Source organism: Pipistrellus hanaki (genome assembly GCF_964339955.1).
Source record: "Pipistrellus hanaki genome assembly, chromosome: 3".
Taxonomy (NCBI): domain Eukaryota; kingdom Metazoa; phylum Chordata; class Mammalia; order Chiroptera; family Vespertilionidae; genus Pipistrellus; species Pipistrellus hanaki.
In genome coordinates this window covers 144743134-144761860 of record NC_140505.1, presented here as the reverse complement: position 1 = coordinate 144761860, position 18727 = coordinate 144743134, and the positions used below count along the sequence as shown (strand labels likewise).

The following is an 18727-nucleotide window of genomic DNA, read 5'->3' as shown; positions in this document are numbered from 1 at the left end:
CACAGCATCGGGGGGTGAGAGTGGTCCCAAGTGTGCCTCACCTGCCAGTTTCACAACTGCTTTCCTTTCCCACCCTGTGGAAAGCTCCCCAGGTATCCAGGCCAGAGCTACATGTTCAGTGAGGCTAGAGACGGGGAGGAAAGGTGCATTAGGACACTGCTGTCATGGCTTTTCCAACCCCTTCAGTGCCTCCTGTAGACAGACTATCAGCCGAGATCCTAGGATCTGCTACAGATGTGATCTCTCATCTCCCAAGTCTGTCTTCTGTGGAACCAGGGAGCCCCTGGGAGATGGTTAGCTAGAACTAGACGCAGCCTTAATATTCACGTATTTATTCTCAGAACATACAAACTCATCTTTTCAGAGAATAGAAAACAGAAATTTTACTCAGTGACTTCAAGATGGACACAGCCGCTCACCCTGTCCCACGTCTAAAAAAATTCCCGGGTGAGGGACGCCTGGAGTGCACAGCACCCCCGGCACAGGGGCCGCGCACAGCTCTACACAAGGCGCACGCCCTGTTTTATCATCCAAAAGGGCAAATGCTATCAAAACGACAGTACGAGTCCAAGGTTCATAATCCTCAGCGCCGGGTCCCCTGGGTCATCTAGGGCAACAAGGCTGCCGGCGCTTATGCAGTCAAGTCTGTGCCGAAACCCTCCCGGCAGCCTGGGAGGCAATGCCATTGGCTGCCCCCGGAACTGGCAATCCCCGAGCCAGCTGGAGGGGCAGAGCTGGGCCCAAGCCTATGGTAATTTGTCTCCCAGTCTCCTGCGGCAGCTTCCCTCCTCTCGCAGCCCACACTCGGGCCTTCAAACCTGAGGGTCTAGCCACGCAGGCTGTGTTTTTCCTAAGCCCCCATGAGAGTGAGGACCTGGACAGGGAGACGTGAGGGTCCTGAAGAACAGGCTTCGGAGCCTGCCCTCAAACCGGTGGGAGGAGTGCTGTGTCAGGCAAAGATGGTCTCTTCCCGGCGCTTCTTGGTGAGGATGGTGCCTGGTTTGTGCTGGGCGTCTGGGTGGTTGGCCAGCTCGGGGGGGCAGGAAGACACGGGGCTCTCCAGGATGGCTTGCTTCAGCTCATAGAACACAGCAGAGTCCTCTTTGGTGAGGAAGGTGATGGCCACACCACTCTTGCCTGCTCGTCCCGTGCGGCCAATGCGGTGGATGTAGTCTGGGGAGCGGGAGAGGGAAGTTATCAGGGCACCAGGCCAGATGCCCTGGTGAGCAGTGTCCGAAGCCTCTACTTATAAAGGCATCGTCCTCCCCACATCTCCACAGGCAGGAATAGGGCTCATACTCCTGAACCTGCAGCACCCACAGAGTTCTCCCCACAACTACTACTGATGGGGTCGTCCTACCACACTGAGATCGAGAGGGGCCAGGTTCCTTTACCTTCCACACCCCGAACAGTGTGCTACCAACACACCCACATGAGACAGAGCAGGAGCTCGCCCTGACCAGTGTGGCTCAGTTGGTTGGGTGTCATTCCATTCACCCAAAGGTTGCTGGTTCCATTCCTGCTCAGGGCACATGCCCAAGTTGTGGGCTCAATTCCAGGTAGGGGGCATGCAGAAGGCAGCCAATTGATGTTTCATCTTCAATTAATGTTTCTCCCCCCAGCCCTCTTCCTCTCTACAAATCCATTTTAAAATCTTAACAAAAGAGGAGGAGCTCTTCTCCCTGGGACACCCCATTTGAGAGACAGCTGTGACAGCTGTGAGAGACGGCAGGAGCACCCCAACTCGAGGGAAGTGAGACAAGGTTGCAGCCACTGTCCTCACACTTACCTTCAATGTTTTTGGCCATATCATAGTTGACCACCATAGACACATCTTGGATGTCGATACCACGACCTGCCACATCTGTAGCCACCAGAATGTCCTTGGCCCCAGCCTTGAGGTTGGACAGTGCAAATTCTCGCTGCTCCTGGCCTTTTCCACCATGCAATGTACAAGCATTGTACTGTGGGGAGAATGGTGAGGTGAAGGAAGTGCAATGGAATCATGGAAAGATACAGAAGTTAAGGGGGTAAGGACCGAGAGGTAGGGTTTCAGAGAGCAGCAGGGTAGAGGAAAAGGGAAAGGAGGCAGGAGAAAGAACGAGTGCAATTGAAAGAAGGAGAGTACAAGTGAGCTGAAGAATGGGCGGGAGAGAACAGGATGTGGCATGGCAGAGAGTGCCAGGGCAAGGTCAATCAGGGGTGAGATATGGAGACAGATTAGAAGTAGTCAGAGAGGATGAGGGTCGAAAGCAGAGACCAAGAAATGTAAGGAAGTTTAAACATTGAGTATCAAGACATTGATCAACATCTCCCTGCTGACCACACTATCCCCGCTCCCAAACATTCATAAACACAACACACTTTGTTTTGACCCATCCTATTCCACATCCTCAGACCCTGACAGAATACATGTCTCAAAACCTCTTCCTAGCTGGGCCAGTGTGGCTCAGTGATTGAGTGCCGACCTATGAACCAGGAGGTCATAGTTTCTTTCCCAGTCAGAGTACATGCCCAGGTTGTGGGCTCCATCCCCAGTAGGGGGTGAGCAGGAGGCAGCCAATCAATGATTCTCTCACATCATTGATGTTTCTCTCCTCCCTTCCTGTCTGACATCAATAAAAATATATTTAAAAATAAATATATAAAAAAGGAGACATATGTACTATTATTTGTAATACTTAAATAATAGGTATATATATATAAAATAACAAAAAGACACAAAAGTAAATAAACAAATAAATAAACAAGTCTCCCTGGCCCAAGCCCGCCTGGAGGGAGACCAGGGGAGCTCTGGCAGGCACTACTGGAATGGACAGCCATAGTCCTCCTGTCTCCATCACACCTCCCTTTCCCCTCTGGCCCTGACTTGTTCAATACTGAAGTTCAAAAATGAGTGAAAATTGAGCGCAAGAGCCTAGGAAGGGCCCTCTAATTTCAGAAAGCAACACCAAGAGACTGGACTTTGCCCTCCCCTGCCAGACACACCCCCATCTTCTCCAGGGATTTGGCCAAAACATCACAGCCCTTCTTTTGGTTGACGAAAATGATGATGGGTGGGTCAAAGCCTTGCTCCAAGATTGCCAGCAGCTTTTTCCTGGGGAGAAGAGGAGAAAAATGAGATGCACATGACCTCCTACTTCTAGTGAAATGCCCAATCCTGATCTACAAACATCAATTCCAGGCTCTTCAATGCCCATGGCATTGAACAAGAAAACAAGGCAGAACAATTGCCCCTCAGCCACCACTCCCCTTCTCCACCCTGTTTCCCCGGCTCAGCGGTCCCCATACCTCTTCTCTGACTCTGACATGAGGAAGACCTTCTGTTCCACACGTTCATGGGGCTTGCCTGCAGAGCCAATGTACACCACAGCAGGTCGCCGGAGATAGCTCCGAGCCAGACGCTCCACGGCTGGGGGCATGGTGGCCGTGAACATGACCGTCTAGGAAAACAGGATGCTCAGCCTTGGGCCCAGGAAGACACAATCACGTGTCCTACCATCACCACAGGCGTACAGCCCAGGCTGAAGAATCTAAAATATACCACGGTGTAAACTTTCATAGCCACCACCTTAGGAAATAGTGTCCTCTGCCTTCCCACTTCTTTCCTTAGTAGCTGAACTTGGCATCTCATGATGATAAGAAGGGCTGAGAGCATTGGCTAGCATCTATAGTGGACAGTACCATGACTGTTTGGCATCATTTTTCCAGGGTTAAGCTAAATGGCTACAACTGTCAGAGGATTGCATCTAGGCAGGCCTCACCATTTTGGAAACATGTACTCTGAGCCCATGTAAGGCAAGAAGGGCCCTAGGGCAGGTTTGCCCAAATCTCCCCAACCCAGGGAAGCACCTTACTTGGCGGTACTTATGTTTTCCTGACTCAAAGTTGGCCAGCATCTTCTCAGGGTCCTCAGCCTCGTCCGTGTCCGGCTTCTGGTTGGTGACAGGCATGTGCTCCAGGATCTTCTGGACGTCTGGCTCAAAACCCATGTCAATCATCCTATCTGCCTCATCCAGAACCACGTAGGTGCAGCGGCTCAGCACCAGATAGCGGTTTTCCAGCACATCGATCAGACGTCCTGGGGTAGCAATCACAATCTAGGGGGGACAGTGGAATCATATGTAGCCCCAGCAGATACACCCTTCTTCTCTCTTCTCTGTACTATCCACTCACTTGGACAACAGAACTCCAATGCTAAGAAATTTAGACCCCAACCTCTAATTATGTTTGGCAGTGAAGGTTCCTGAGAATTGGCACAAAATTATTTGTTGCTATCTTGCATTTTTTCAAGAATGAATGGGGTCTCTGAATAAAATACAGAGGTTAGATAGAGGAGACAAACAGAAGGAATTTTTGTAGAGAGACTAAGAGATATTGTGAAGAGGATTATATAAAATAATACGCTAAGAAGTCTGCAGAAAACGCAATTCCTATATCAGACTTGTTATAAAAAGCTCTCCTTTGCCAACCTGAAAGGTGGCAACACGCAAAGTCAATGACTTGCTCTGGCAGTGATTAAGAGCACAGGATTTGGATATGAATCTTAGTTCTGCCCAATACCAGCTGTGCGACTTTGGACAAGTTATTAACCAGAGCTTCAGCTGCATCTGTAAAATGGACGTTCCCCTCTGTGCTCTCATATGGTTGTGAGAACTACTGACACGCACAGTACAATCCCTGGAGCATAAGTTCTCAACAACAGTAATACACCTATAGAAACCAGCCCTTTTCTTCATTTGATTGAATGTCTGTGGCAGAAACTAGAAGAAAAAAAACCAAAACAGCAGAGCCCAAATGGTGGGCCGGCTGCTGGCCAGTGAACAAACCTCACAGCCCATGCGCAGCCTGAAGCCCTGGTCTTCTCTGGAGATGCCGCCAATGACAGCCACAGTGCGGATGCCTAGTGGCTTCCCAAACTTGATGGTCTCTTCCTCAATCTGCTGAGCCAACTCACGGGTCGGGGCCAGGATGATAGCATAAGGGCCCTGGTCTGACTCTTCGATCCTGTGGTAAATGGGGCATCCCAGTTTCATGAGCTTTGGTTCCCATGCAGCCACAAACAGGAGCAAGACAAAGTCACACTTAAGAGCAGCTATGGAAATGGAGTGGGTGGTGGGAAGAGGATGCAATGATCTCCCTTAAAAATCAGAGACTCCTCTGCCGAAACCGGTTTGGCTCAGTGGTAGAGCGTCGGTCTGCAGACTGAAAGGTCCCAGGTTCGATTCCGGTCAAGGGCATGTACATTGGCTGCGGGCACATCCCCAGTAGGGGGTGTGCAAGAGGCAGCTGGTCGATGTTTCTCTCTCATAGACGTTTCTAGCTCTCTATCCCTCTCCCTTCCTCTCTGTAAAAGATCAATAAAATGTATTTAAAAAAAAAAAAAATCAGAGACTCCAATATGCATAACCCATGGACATAGACAATAGGGTGGTGAAGGCCTGAGGCGGGGTGAGCTATAAGTAGTCAATGGGAGAAAAAAGGAGACATATGGAATACTTTCAACAATAAAGATTAAAAAACAAAATGTTTGAAGATTAAAAAAAAAGAAAAATCAGAGACTCTAGCTCAGCCAGTGTTGCTAAGTGGTTGAACATCGACCCATGAACCAGGAGATCATGTTTCGATTCCAAGTCTGGCCACATGTCCGGAGTTGCAGGCTCGATCCCCAGTAGGGAGCATGCAGGAGGCAGCCAATCAATGAGTCTCTCTCATCATTGATGTTTCTATCTCTCCCTCTCCTTTCCTCTCTAAAATCAATAAAAACTTTTTTAAAAGAAGAAAAGGAAACCATGGGGGCAGGCTAGAGGGGATAAATGGGGCGAAAAGGGGACATATGTAATACTTTCAACAATAAAGATTCAAAAAAGAAAAAAAGAAAAGAAAAGAAAGCCAAACACTCATTTGCCACTTTCACCATCCCTACCCAGTTAAAGCACTCCAACTGTTAACAGATGACCCCACCTGTCGATTTTGGGAAGAGTGGTGATCCAGACCAGCAACGGAATAAGGAAGGCTGCTGTCTTGCCGCTGCCAGTCTCAGCCACACCAATGATGTCACGGTTCTGAAGCCCAATGGGAATGGCCTGACGCTGGATAGGTGTTGGTTCCTACAGTGACCAGAGAGAGTAATGGTACAGGCAGAATTATGCTGCCTGGGCTACTGCTGATAGAGTGGGCACATATGCTAGCACAATGGGAGGATACTGAGCCTAGTTCACAGGAATGGGGACCTGAGAAGAAACACAATCACTTAAGGCCAGTACTTCCACCAGGAAGTAATAGACAGTATCACCTTGGTGTCCACTGGCAGCGAAGGCACCCAACAGTCAAGGCACAAAGTTTGTATCCCCTACAACAGTGTTTCCCAGAGTGGTACGCATACCCCCAGGGGTACGGGAAGAGTTTGGTGGGGGTACGCGTTGCACCGGAGTTTGGTGGGGATATGCACTGCACCGTGCTTAGCTGCGCCTAATTCTACGTTCTCATGAGTACGAGGGGTACTAAGCGTTACGAAAATTACAGAAGGGGTACACATATGTAGAAAGTTTGGGAAACACTGCCCTACAACACAGGAACATGCCAGGTCTTCTGAACTTATCTGCTCCTCCTTACCTTGTAGCCACACTTATCAATGACCTCCAAGATGTGTGGGGGCAGAGAAGAGTCTTTCCATGATCGGATGGGATTAGGGATCTTGCCACCTTTGGTGGTAATGCTGTAGTCCTCACGGAAGATCCGCCAGTCCCTGTCCGTCATCTCATCTAACTTCTTCTGGGACCAATGGCGGTCATCCCAACGCTGCTTGGCTTCCTTCTTACGAAGTTTGCGGAGTCTTGCCCTGGAGTGGGATCATGAGGGATAAGTGGGATCAGTTTCCCCAACTCCTTTCTGTACACTCTGGACTGTGCCCAACCACCCCAGCCCTGACCACTCACTCCTCCTGCTCCTTTTCTTCCAGTGTCCTCCTCTTCTCCATGAGGTCTCCATAGAAACGTGACTGTTCTCGTTTCTGCTGCTTTAGGTCAATGCCTGCAATGAAGCCTCGCCCCAACAACTGCACCTGGTGCCGTTCTTTGTAGCTGGGATCGGGACAGAGGAGGGAGGAAAGGAGCTGTTACGGGGCAGGAGGGAAGGGCAGACTACCAATACGTGCGTTCGCCTTCCTAGCCGGTCTTTCCTCACCCAGAGGGCTGAGTTAACACTAGTTTACCAATTTCCCCATCCTGGCTTATCTTAATCCTGTCTCTACAGTCACAGTTTCTCTCTAGAACTGCTTGACAACCTACGAGATGGGAGAAGTTATTCATTAATAATACATTTGACAAGAGGTTAATATCTAAAATATATAAAGAACTCAGGCTCTCTGCCATGTGAAGATTCATGTACAAATCAAGAATACCGTTCTCCCTAAACATTAGATACCCTGAATCCCTGATGCTAGATTTCTCAGCTTTCAGATTTGCAAGAAATGTTTGTGGTTGAAAAATAAATAAATAAAATATGTAAAGAACTCATACAACTTAGCACCAAAAAGACAAACCATCTGAGTAAAAATATGGGCTGAGGACCTGAATAGACATTTCTCCAAAGAGAATATGCAGACGACCAATAGACACATGAAAAGATGCTCAACATCATTTATCATCAGGGAATGCAAATCAAAACCAGTATCATCTCACATTTGTCAGAATGCCTCTTATAAAAAAAATAACAAGTATTGGGGAGAGTGTAGACAAAAGGGAACCCTTGTAGACTGTTGGTGGGATTGCAAATTGATGTAGCCACTATGGAGAAAGAGTATGGCAGTCCTCAATTAAAAACAAAATTAACATATGACCCAGCAATCCTACTTCTGAGTATTTATCCAAAGACTTCCAAAACACTAAGTGGAAAAGATATATGCACCCCTATATTCACTGCAGCATTATTTACAACAGCCAATATATGGAATCAACCAACCTAAGTGTCCATCAATAGACAATTAGACAAAGAAAATGTGGTACATAAACAATAGAATATTACTCAGCCATTAAAAAAAAAAAATCTTACCATCTGCAAAACATGGATGGACCTAGAGGGTATTGTGTTAGGTGAAATAAGTCAGATAGAGAAAGACAACTACCATGTGATTTCACTTATATGTGGAATCTAAAAACAAAATAAACACACCAACAAAACAGAAACAGACTCATAATAGAGAGAATTGATGGGACAGATGGAAGGGGGTTTGGGAACATGAGTGAAAAAGGTGAAAGAACTAAGAAGTACAAATTGGCAGTTACAGAATAGTCCTGGGATGTAAAGTAGCACATAAAAAATATAGTCAATACTATTGTAATAACTGTATGGTCTCAGGTGGGTACGAGACTTATGGGGGGGATCACTTTGAAAGTTACATAAATGTCCAACCACTATGCCATATACCTGAAACTAACAGAATACTGAATGTCAATTATAATTAAAAAAAAAAAAAAAAAAGAGATCTAGTTTAGGCCGGAAGCCACTCACAGTGGGTTGTAGTCGATTGATGTGTCCTCGGATGCATCCCACTCAAAGACAAACTTGCGGTCATTGAGATGCCTCGTTCGGCGCCGCTTCTTAATGCCGCCCAGGTAACGCTCCTGCCCAGACAACAAGAGCCCATCAGCTTCAGGCCAAAGCGCGCATGCAGAGATCAGAATGGCTAAATAATTAAAGCTCCTTTGTGTGTGGGGAGGGGGGATGAAAACAGAACCACAGCCTGCACCTTAATGGCATGCAGCTCCTTGCTCTTATCCTTCTCCTCCCGGATCTTCTGCCGCCCTTCCTCGTCCTCGTTCCCATTGGTCTCCCGTTCCATCCTCTCCCTGCGCTCCCGGCGCTCTCGTTCTTGAGGGTCTTCTGCAGACAAAGCAAGCACAGCTGCAGAAGAGCTCAGTGGAAATAAAAAAGAGCATGGCAGGGCCCCGACAATGGACACCACATGCGGAAAAAGGGAGATTTATGAGGCAAGGGAAATGGGAGATACAATAGATACTTTTCTTATAAACTTCCCCCATGCTTTCCTCTTCCAAACTACAGAACAAGTTTTTAGCTCTTCCTACCCCATCCCACCTGTTTCTATCCCATCCAAGGGCTAGAGGGGTGGGAAAACGAACCCAACATCTTCCTGCCCAAGTCTTGAAACTGTTTCCTTTTCTTCCTCTCTTCTTCAAGCATCTTCTGCCGCTCTTCCACCTCCTGCTGCCGTCGCTTCAGGGCTTCAGCCTCTCGTTCTGCTTTGGACAGAAACTTGGGCTACAAAATAGATTGGAACTGTAAACAAAGGATCTAGAACACCACTGGTGTCTGGGAGATGGCAGGAAGCTCACAAATATTTGCTCAGGCATTAAACCCGTTAAAAAAACACACAAACAGGCTTAGGGTCCTGTTATGGGCTGAATTTTGTCCCCTCAAGATGCATGTATGGAAGCCATCACCCCGAGCACCTCAAACTGTGACTGTATTTGGAGACAGGGTCTTTAAAGAAGCATCGAGGTAAAACGAGGCCGTTAGGGTAAGTCCTGATTCAATCTGACTAGTGTCCTTGTAAGAAAAAAAAGTTTGCCCCAGCTGGTGTGGCTCAGTTGGCTGAGCATCACTCCATGCACCAGGAAGTCACTGGTTCGATTCCCAGTAAGAGCACATGCCCAGGATGATGTGTACAGAAGGCAGACGATTGATATTTCTCTCTCATCGATGTTTCTGTCTTTCTCTCCCTCTCCCTTCCTCTCTGAAATCAATAAAAATCTATTTTAAAAATATGTATTTCTAAAAATTTTGGATATATATACACCAGGAATATGCATGCACAGAGGGAAGACCATGTGAAGATGAAGACATTTATCCACAAACCAAGGAGAGAGGCTTCAGAAGAAAACAGGCCTGCTGCCACCTTGATTTCAGACAACTAGCCTCCAGAATGGTCAGCAAATAACTTCTGTTGTTTAAGTCACCCATGTGGTGTTTTCTCATGGCAGCCCTGGCCAACTAATACAGACGCTCAAGTTCTTACCTTGGCCTCAGCTTCTTCCTCAGCCTTTTTCTTGGCCAGAAGTTCCTCTAGGGATAATGGCTGGGCCTGAAGATAAAAGACAGGGCTTCAGTCCATAAAAGCTCTCTCCCTTTGGAGATCACAAAATGGGGCTTGAATTCAAGAGGAAAATGAGAAACCCTTCCTCTTGCTTGCCTTAGGCTTCTTATCACCATGTTCATCGTCGTCATCCTTCTTCGAGTCTCTGTCTCTCCGAGATTTAAAATCTTTTCCTCGTCCAGGAGATAAACTTTAAGAAAAAGGAACAGAAAAGGTCTATTGCTGTCTTACCCCAGCCCCTGAATGAGGTTCAGGCTGACCCCAAAGAGAGGATGGGAGTTTTCCCATGACTCAGCGAGACCGGCCCAGGGTCCCGCACAAGACCGGACACTCCCTTTGCAGGCACGGTCACTCCGCCTGCTCTGAAACATAACGGTGGCCCTGTCTTGTCCCAATCTACCTGAATCTCCTTTTCTGAAACTAATTTCTTCTGGCAAGTGGGTCTTCACTTCAAAGTATTTCCAAGTATTTTGACGTCAAAAATATGTTATCCGCCGAAACCGGTTTGGCTCAGTGGATAGAGCGTCGGTCTGCGGACTGAAGGGTCCCGGGTTCGATTACGGTCAAGGGCATGTACATTGGTTGCGGGCACATCCCCAGTGGGGGATGTGCAGGAGGCAGCTGATCGATGATTCTCTCTCATCGATGTTTCTAGCTATCTATCCCTTTCCTTTCCTCTCTGTGAAAAATCAATAAAATATATTAAAAAATATATATATATGTTATCCAAATAGCAGTTGCACAATGAAAGGAAAAAACTCCTGCTTTATAATACACAGTGAATTTAGTTACACAGACACCCATATACACCCCTCCAAGACACTGCTATATATGTCCCCACCTCATTTTCCTTACTATCAGTCACAGCAATCCTTTCCTCACATCTGCTATAAGTTTAATCTTCAAGAGTTCTCAAACAACTTTGTTATAAGAATTCTGTCCTTTGCCCTGAATTCTAAGCAATATTAGGGGCCAAACAAAAACTCTGCATAAAAAGAAGAAAGCTATCAAGATACTATGGCATTAAGCTATTCCCAAAAACACATGCTGTATATCCTGGGTAGAAAACTGAATGGTTCAGTGGAGCTAAAGGAGTGCTTTGTAGGCTGGTAACCTTTTCAAACTCATTTCTAAATTCTAAGACAAGCTGACCCTCAAGAGCTGTGACTTCACTGTTATATGTTCTAAAGACACATGACTTCTAAAAAAAAGACAGCTCTGCCCAGCAGGTGTGTCTCAATGGTTGAACATCAACCTATGAACTAGGAGATCATGGTTCAATTTCCAGTGAGGACCCATACCGGGCTGTGGGCTTGATCCCCAGTGTGGGGCATGAAGGAGGCAGCCAATCAATGATTCTCTCTCATCATTGGTTTCTCTCTCTCTCTCTCTCTCTCCTCTCTTTCTCTCTCTTATTTCTTCTCTGAAATCAATAAAAATATATTTTCAAATAAAAAATAAAAATAAAAAAGGCAGCTCCTCAGTAACTGACAACAGGACCCACTAAGGGAAATTTACCTTCTTACAAGGCTGACCAAACTCAGATGCAGAGAGGAGATGGGAGCATTCACTAAAGTGCCCTCTCATTCCCTCAGGTACCTGGATCGTTTCCGGTCCTTGTCCCGTCTGTGTCCATCCTTATCCCGATCTCGGTCCTTCTTATTCCGATCCCGCTCCTTATCCCGTTCTCTGTGCCGTCGGTCTCTGAAGACAACAAAGTTAAGAAATCACTGGATATTTCCAGAGTATCAGGCTTCACTGCAGCCCAAAGAAGGTCCATGATCTTTTCTCCCCAGTAACATTTCACAAATTGAGAAATACGTTTCTTGGGGGAGTTATGAGGGGTTCTAAGACATTATACCGCAGGGTTGTTCTGCGAAGCATTAATGGCAATGATAGGACATGGACTATATGAACAGATAACTTACCTCTGGACCTTTTGTGCTAATGAGTCTCTAGGTACAGATACCTCCTAATCTGGAGGTATCAGAGGAAGCAGGGATGAAGAAGTCTGAAATGTACTCTCCCATCCCACATCGCAGACATACAAAGTTACTCTACCTTTCCGTAGACTTGGACCGGGAACGGGAGCGAGACCGGCTGCCCCCTCGACGCCTGTCCCTTGACCGATGCCGCTTTCTGTCTTTAGAAGGGGAAGACTTCCGGTCCCGGTCTCTGTCCCGTTCCCTGTCAGGTGACCGAGATCGCTTCCTTTCCTCCTTGGAAGGTGACACATCGCGGTCCTTCTTGTCAGCCAACTCTCCTGCCATCTGTCAAGAGTAAGAGGAGTACTTGTTATGTTCTGGGTACTGCTCTAAACTGTTCATATATAAGTACTTAATCTCAAAACAACCCTATGAAGTAGATATATCAGTATGTCTATTTTATAGATGAGGAAACTGAAGCTCAAGTATATAAAGTAACTTGCCTAAGGACACACAGGTGGTAAATGACAGAGTTCCAGGCAGTGTGGCTCCAGACAACCACTTTTACTCATTATACTATTAGAGGCCCGGTGCATGAAATTCATGCATGGGGGTGGGGAGTGTCCCTCTGCCCAGCCTGCACCCTCTCCAATTTTGGACCCCTTGGGATTGGGCCTAAACCAGCAGTCAGACATCCCTCTCACAATCTGGGACTTCTGGCTCCTAACCACTCACCTGCCTGCCTGCCTACCTGCCTGATTGCCCCTAACCACTCTGGCTACCAGCCTGATAGCCCCCTAACTGCTCCCCTGACAGCCTGATTGATGCCTAACTGCTCCCCTGCCAACCTGATTGATGCCTAACTGCTCCCCTGCCGGCATGATCGTCCCCAACTGCCCTCCCCTGCTGGCCCGATCACCCCCAACTGCCCTCCCCTGCTGGCCCGATCACCCCCAACTGCCTTGCCCTGCCGGGCTGAGGGGCCTGGGGGACTCCAGTTGAATGAGGTGAGGCTAAAGGAACTGGGGGACTCCAGCTTGGTGAGGCGGGGCTAAGGGGACTGGGGGACTCTGGCTGGATGAGACAGGGCTAAGGGGACTGGGGGACTCTGGCTGGATGAGACAGGGCTAAGGGGACTGGGGGACTCTGGCTGGATGAGGCAGGGCTAAGGGGACTGGGGGACTGAGGCTTGATGAGGCAGGGCTGAGGGGACTGGGGGACTGAGGCTGGGTGAGAAAGGGCTGAGGGAACTGGGCGCCACCATCTTATGGCCATGGGCACCACCATCTTGTGAGGGTGTGGTGGTCAATTAGCATATTCCCTCTTTATTATATAGGATACTAGTGGCCTAGTGCACAAAATTTATGCAGGGGGGCAGGGGGGTTTCCATCAGCCCAGCCTGCACCCTCTCCAATTGGGGACCCCTTGAGGGATGTCCGACCTCAATCTGGGACTGCTGGCTCCTAACCGCTCACTTGCCTGCCTGCCTGATTGCCCCTAACCCCTCTGCTTGCCTGCCTGATTTCCCCTAACCACTCTGCCTGCCTGATCACCCATAACTGCCCTCCCCTGCAGACCTAATTACCCCTAATGGCCTCTGCCTTGGCCCCCACCACCATGGTTTTGTCTAGAAGGAAGTCGGATGTCCGAAAGATGGCTGGTTGACCCAGTCTAATTAGCATATTACTCTTTTAGTAGTATAGATTATATAGGATTGCTTAAATGGGGGGGAAAGCCTTTTTCATCAGGAGGGGATGCTCTTGGTAGACGAAAATACATAATCCCTATATCTGGACTGATATGATAGCCAGCCATATTCACTATACTGCCAAACTGGTCATTAAAAAATTGAACCGCTTTCTTACACCTTACACCAAACAGCTGTTGCCCTTAAAACCCTTTCTCAGTCTCCATCTTAGGTTCTGCCTTTGCAGTTCACCCAGATTTGGTTTTGATTGGTCGGTTTCTATGCCAGTCAGGGTCTCCAGGCCTGATCAGCGAGACAGAGCTTATCAGCAGCCCAGCAGAGGCCCAAGAGAAAGAAAGGTGCTGCTGCTGGCCAGGCCCCGAGAGAAACAGACAGGCAGGTCTGATCAACAGCTGCTAGGAGGCTACTGATCAGACCCTGATTTCCCTCCAGGCCTCTCTTCGGGCCTGATCCACAGCCCCCTCGGCAGTCAATGCTGGGTTGCTGCGCGCAGCCAGCAGTCAGTGCTGGGTTGCCATTCAGGTCGGTCAAGCCTTCAGTCATTTTGGATGTTACAGACCCTGGGTTTTTATATATTAGGATTGCCTTTCTGTGGTTAGTTTTTTTATATATTTGTTTTTAAAAGTATATAATTAAAATACCTTATTTTTAAATTTAGACTGCAAGAGTATTAAAAGAGATGTTAGTGAATGAATAGTGTACTCTACCTCTAGAAACATCCTGTATTGCTTATCCTAGGAGTCTACTATACCTGCTAGCCCACCAGAATCAGTCAATACACAAACATTGAAGGGGATATGTTCTCTTAAGCTCATAAGGGGGGAGGGCCATTTAACTTTGAGATTTGGCATTATAGTCACATTTCAAGGAAAAACTAAATTTAACTGGAGAAACAGAAATGTACTTCTAGTTATTGAATGGGAAAAGCTTGAAGGATACAGAGGCCCTCCATGAACTTTTTTCCTTTTTTTTGCAACTTCCTATAAACTTATAATTATTTCAGAAAAAAAGAAGGTAGATACCAAAACTACAGTTCGTAGACATTCTGACTGGCATTCCCTCTCAGATCTTCAGTCTTGATCATTACCCAGTCCCATGAATGGTCTGTACAGGAATCAAGTCCCGTTTCCTTTTGCCTGGGAAACACTGAGCACTGCCACACTGCCAACTGTCTCTCAGACCACAGAATCTACTTCACTTCACTTGCTAAAATAACAGCAAGTCTGAATCTGCCTCTACCCCATCATCATCATCATCATCATCACCGTATCATCATCATCACCATCACAACCATAACCATCCCTAACTTGGGATAAATTTCTCAGAACTTATTTTAGCCCCAAATGGTTCAGCTAGACTATCAGTCCCCTAAGCTTTAGTTTACAACCCCCATTTCCCACGTCATACCCTGCCATATATCTTTAAAAAGGGAGAACTTATAAAGAAAAATGAACAAGTAGCACTTTCAAAAGGTGGAGAAACATCCCATTTTCTCTCACGACTGCCTGAGAAATGACTGAAAGTTCTGTATTAGCACATCAAATTACAATGATGTCTCTACCACGTACAGCCCTAAAAAAAAACACCCAAAAGAAAGGCTATTTTCTCTAGGAAACATCCTAGACATCATTAATTCTTTCAATAAATATTAATGGAGCACCTGATAGGTGCCAGAAACTGTTCTATGTACCAGAGATATACCTATAAACAAAACGAAGTCTCAGATCTCTAACACTTAAATTCCAGTAAAACAGACAACAGTTAAACAGTCAGAAGAACTAACGAAGAGAATAAAACATATAATGGGGAGAGGTATGAACAAGAGACAAGAAAGTGCAGGAAAGAATTTTTTACATGGCCTGGAAGCTGAGATTTGAATGATGGGAAAGAGAGAGCCTACAAAAAAAACAGGTAAAAGAACTTACTGGATACAAGCAAATGACTTGCTAAAATAACAGCAAGTCTGAATCTGCCTCTACCCCATCATCATCATCATCATCACCATCACAACCATAACCATCCCTAACTTGGGATAAATTTCTCAGAACTTATTTTAGCCCCAAATGGTTCAGCTAGAATATCAGTCCCCTAAGCTTTAGTTTACAACCCCCATTTCCCACGTCATTATTAAGGGACTGGGCAGGAATTAGCTTAGCGTGTTTGCCAATTAAAAACAGACTTGTGTGAGTCTGGCCGGTGTGGCTCAGTGGCTGAGCATTGACTTATGTACTAGGAGGCTAGATTCCTAGTCAGGGCACAGGCCTAGATTTCAGGCTCCATCCCCAGTGGGGGGTGTGCAGGAGGCAGTCCATCAATGATTCTCTTATCATTGTTTCCGTCTCTCTCCCTCCTTCTCCCTTCCTCTCTAGAATCAATAAAAATATATACATATTTTAAAAAGAGTGGAAACAGAACCATTGAGAATGCCATTATAGTAGCCTAGACCAGAGATGACAGTGGCTTGCCCTAGGAAAGTGGCATGAAGGTGAAAAGACGTAGACAGCTTCAGGACATACTTTGGAGGCAGAGCTGACAGGACTTACTAATAATGAAGGGAGAAAGGGGAAAGGGACACAATGACGGCTCCTAAACTTATGGTTTGAGCAGCCTAGTGGTCCGTGGTGCCATTCGTGCCTGGGAAAGACTGGGGAAGAGGGAGTGAGGAGACTTAGGAGGAAATAACGTTTCATTTTGGTCATGTCAGTAAGAAAGCCAAATGGAGATTGCAGGAAGGCAGTTGAAAATGCAATTCTGGAATTCAGAACAGAGACCGTGGAGACAAAGATTTAAGTCACTGATACATAGATAGTTTTTAAAGCTATGGGACACTAAGTTATACTACTTCAGTAGGCAGCATGGTTAAAGAAGAAAACAAACAAGAGAATGCTGGGCTGAGTTCTGGAACACTATAACATTTGGAGGAAAAGCTGGAAAAAAGCTAACGTCACTAAGAAAGGAGTGGGGGAAGGTAAAGTGAAAGGAGGAGACGAGGGCCTTCCATGATCTGGAAATCACAGGAGCCAAAGCACATTTCAAGGAGGGAGCAGTTAGCTTTGTCAAGTGGAGAAAGACTAGGAGATAAAGGAGTGGTGACTCTTGAATTTCGAAAAATGGAGGTGGTTGGTAACCTTGACAAGAGCTATTCTGATGGCACCGGGGTAGAAGCCTGAGTGGAGTGAGTTTAGAAGGGAATGAGAAGTGAGAAGACAGTAAACATAGGCAACTTCTATTATGAGTTCTCCTTATTTATCGCGGGCACAGCCTAGCCATTGCTTTCAGCAGCCTTCCTTACAAATCTCCAGATCTTTGAGTTCCTCGGTTCTTGTAGGGCAGGGGCACATTCTTTTTGTTGTTTGTGTTGTTGAAGTTTTTGTCACACATCCACTATATGCAAGGCACTGTGCTAGTGCTGTGAGAGCTACAAAACGAAGTCAGGAAGTTTGTTCTGGAGAACAATACAGGTTAGGAGACACACACCAAGATGAAGGCTCAGATGAAGTATCTATTGCATGAGTTCAAAGAAGTTTCCTTTCATTTGTAACATCTGCAGAGGAAGTGGCTTTTAGCATTTAAGTATAGGTAGAATTTAAAGATGTGTAATTGAGGGTGCGGAAAATAAGTCATTCCGGGAAAAAAGGCAATAATATAGAAGGCGCAGAGGCGGGAAAGCATGACTGGTTCTGGGAGAAAAGCCAGAGTCCTAGTTTGGCTGGAGCAAGGGCTACTCAAAACAAGGAGGAGGAAGGTCAGCCGGGGGGCATCACCGATGCTGTGCCCTGGGACCTGGCCTGCGCCCCCAGAACCAGCACTACCCTCTGGGGCCCGCGCCCCTGCGCTCTGGCCGGCTAGAGCTTTCCGGGCTCATGCCCTTCCTCCGAGGCGTTCTTCCCCGCCTGGTCCCCGAGGCAGTGGCCACCGCCGCGCCTCCACTCGCACCCTCTGTGCAAGCTCGTGGGAACCGCCACCATCGCCCGGGACTCACCACTCAGACTCTGAACCGCCCAACGCGGCCTCAACGTCGCCGAGCAGTCGCCATCTTTCCCTTTTCCGGGTCGCCGAGATGCACCCCACGACCGCGCGGCAAGCTGGGAAGGCGAGTTCCTAATACTGGGCTGCACCTGCCCCACGAGAGCCCCAGAACTACCAATCCCAGAATGCACGACGTCGGCGTCAACCCCGGGGCGCGGGGTCTGCTGGGCAATGTAGTTCGCCAAACATCTGATTCGGCCAGCGGAAGAGTTTTCTGTGGGTAGGATTCCCGCAAAAGGCTCTGTCCCGGCGCCGTCTTCTTGGAATATGCTGGTCTTACTAGAAACTACAGTCAACGACTACCATAGCTTGTGGCTTACTTCCCTTTGTGGGAAGCGTTTTTACAAAAAAATCTGTGAGATAGATTATTAGTCCCACTTTATAGGTGGATAAATAAAAGTTAGGTTACAGGCTGAGTATTTCACAATGAAGGTGGAACTGTTCATTGTTTGGGACTATCCCAGGTTTAGGAGAACGTTTTAGCAATCCACGATAATAACGCCTTTATTGTGACACCTCAAAATGAGGCCACACAACAGATTCCAAAGTTCTGGGCAGTGACACCTGTTTTCTCAACACCCCAGATAGGACCCTGGCTTCTTTCTTCTTCATATTCCACCCCCTCTCCTACTTCAGTCCTCCACTGAGTCCCTCCCCACCCCCCAAACTGTATGTTCATTTTGTTTTTCTTTGGTCTTATCATTCATAGTTCCTTGCAACTTCTAGAATGGGCTTAAATAGATACCAGGAAGTATCTAATGCCTCCTTCCTTCCCATTTTCCCATCATCAGCTTTTTAAAAATCCTCACCCGAGGATATATTTGATTTTAGAGAGAGAGGAAACCAGAGAGGGAGAGAGAGAAAGAAACATAGAAACATAATATGTGTCCTGATCAGGGACTGAGCCTGCAACATTTTGGCGTACAAGATGCCACATGAACCAAGCCACCC

At 47.1% G+C, this 18727-nt stretch overlaps 1 protein-coding gene across 1 annotated transcript; it reads right to left on the bottom strand.

Moving 5' to 3' along the window:
• Positions 1–316: 316 nt before the first annotated feature.
• DDX23 (DEAD-box helicase 23) lies at positions 317–17852 on the bottom strand. The gene is made up of 17 exons (XM_084877374.1): positions 17730–17852; positions 12176–12384; positions 11714–11818; positions 10211–10304; positions 10037–10102; positions 9141–9279; positions 8750–8883; positions 8512–8624; positions 6939–7082; positions 6616–6841; positions 5965–6110; positions 4830–5007; positions 3858–4100; positions 3292–3443; positions 2989–3097; positions 1790–1964; positions 317–1173 (listed from the first exon to the last, which is right to left on the bottom strand). Exons 2-17 carry the CDS (start codon positions 12382–12384, stop codon positions 950–952), a joined length of 2457 nt encoding a protein of 818 aa, XP_084733500.1. The 5' UTR covers positions 17730–17852; the 3' UTR covers positions 317–949.
• Between the last annotated feature and the right edge of the window lie 875 nt (positions 17853–18727).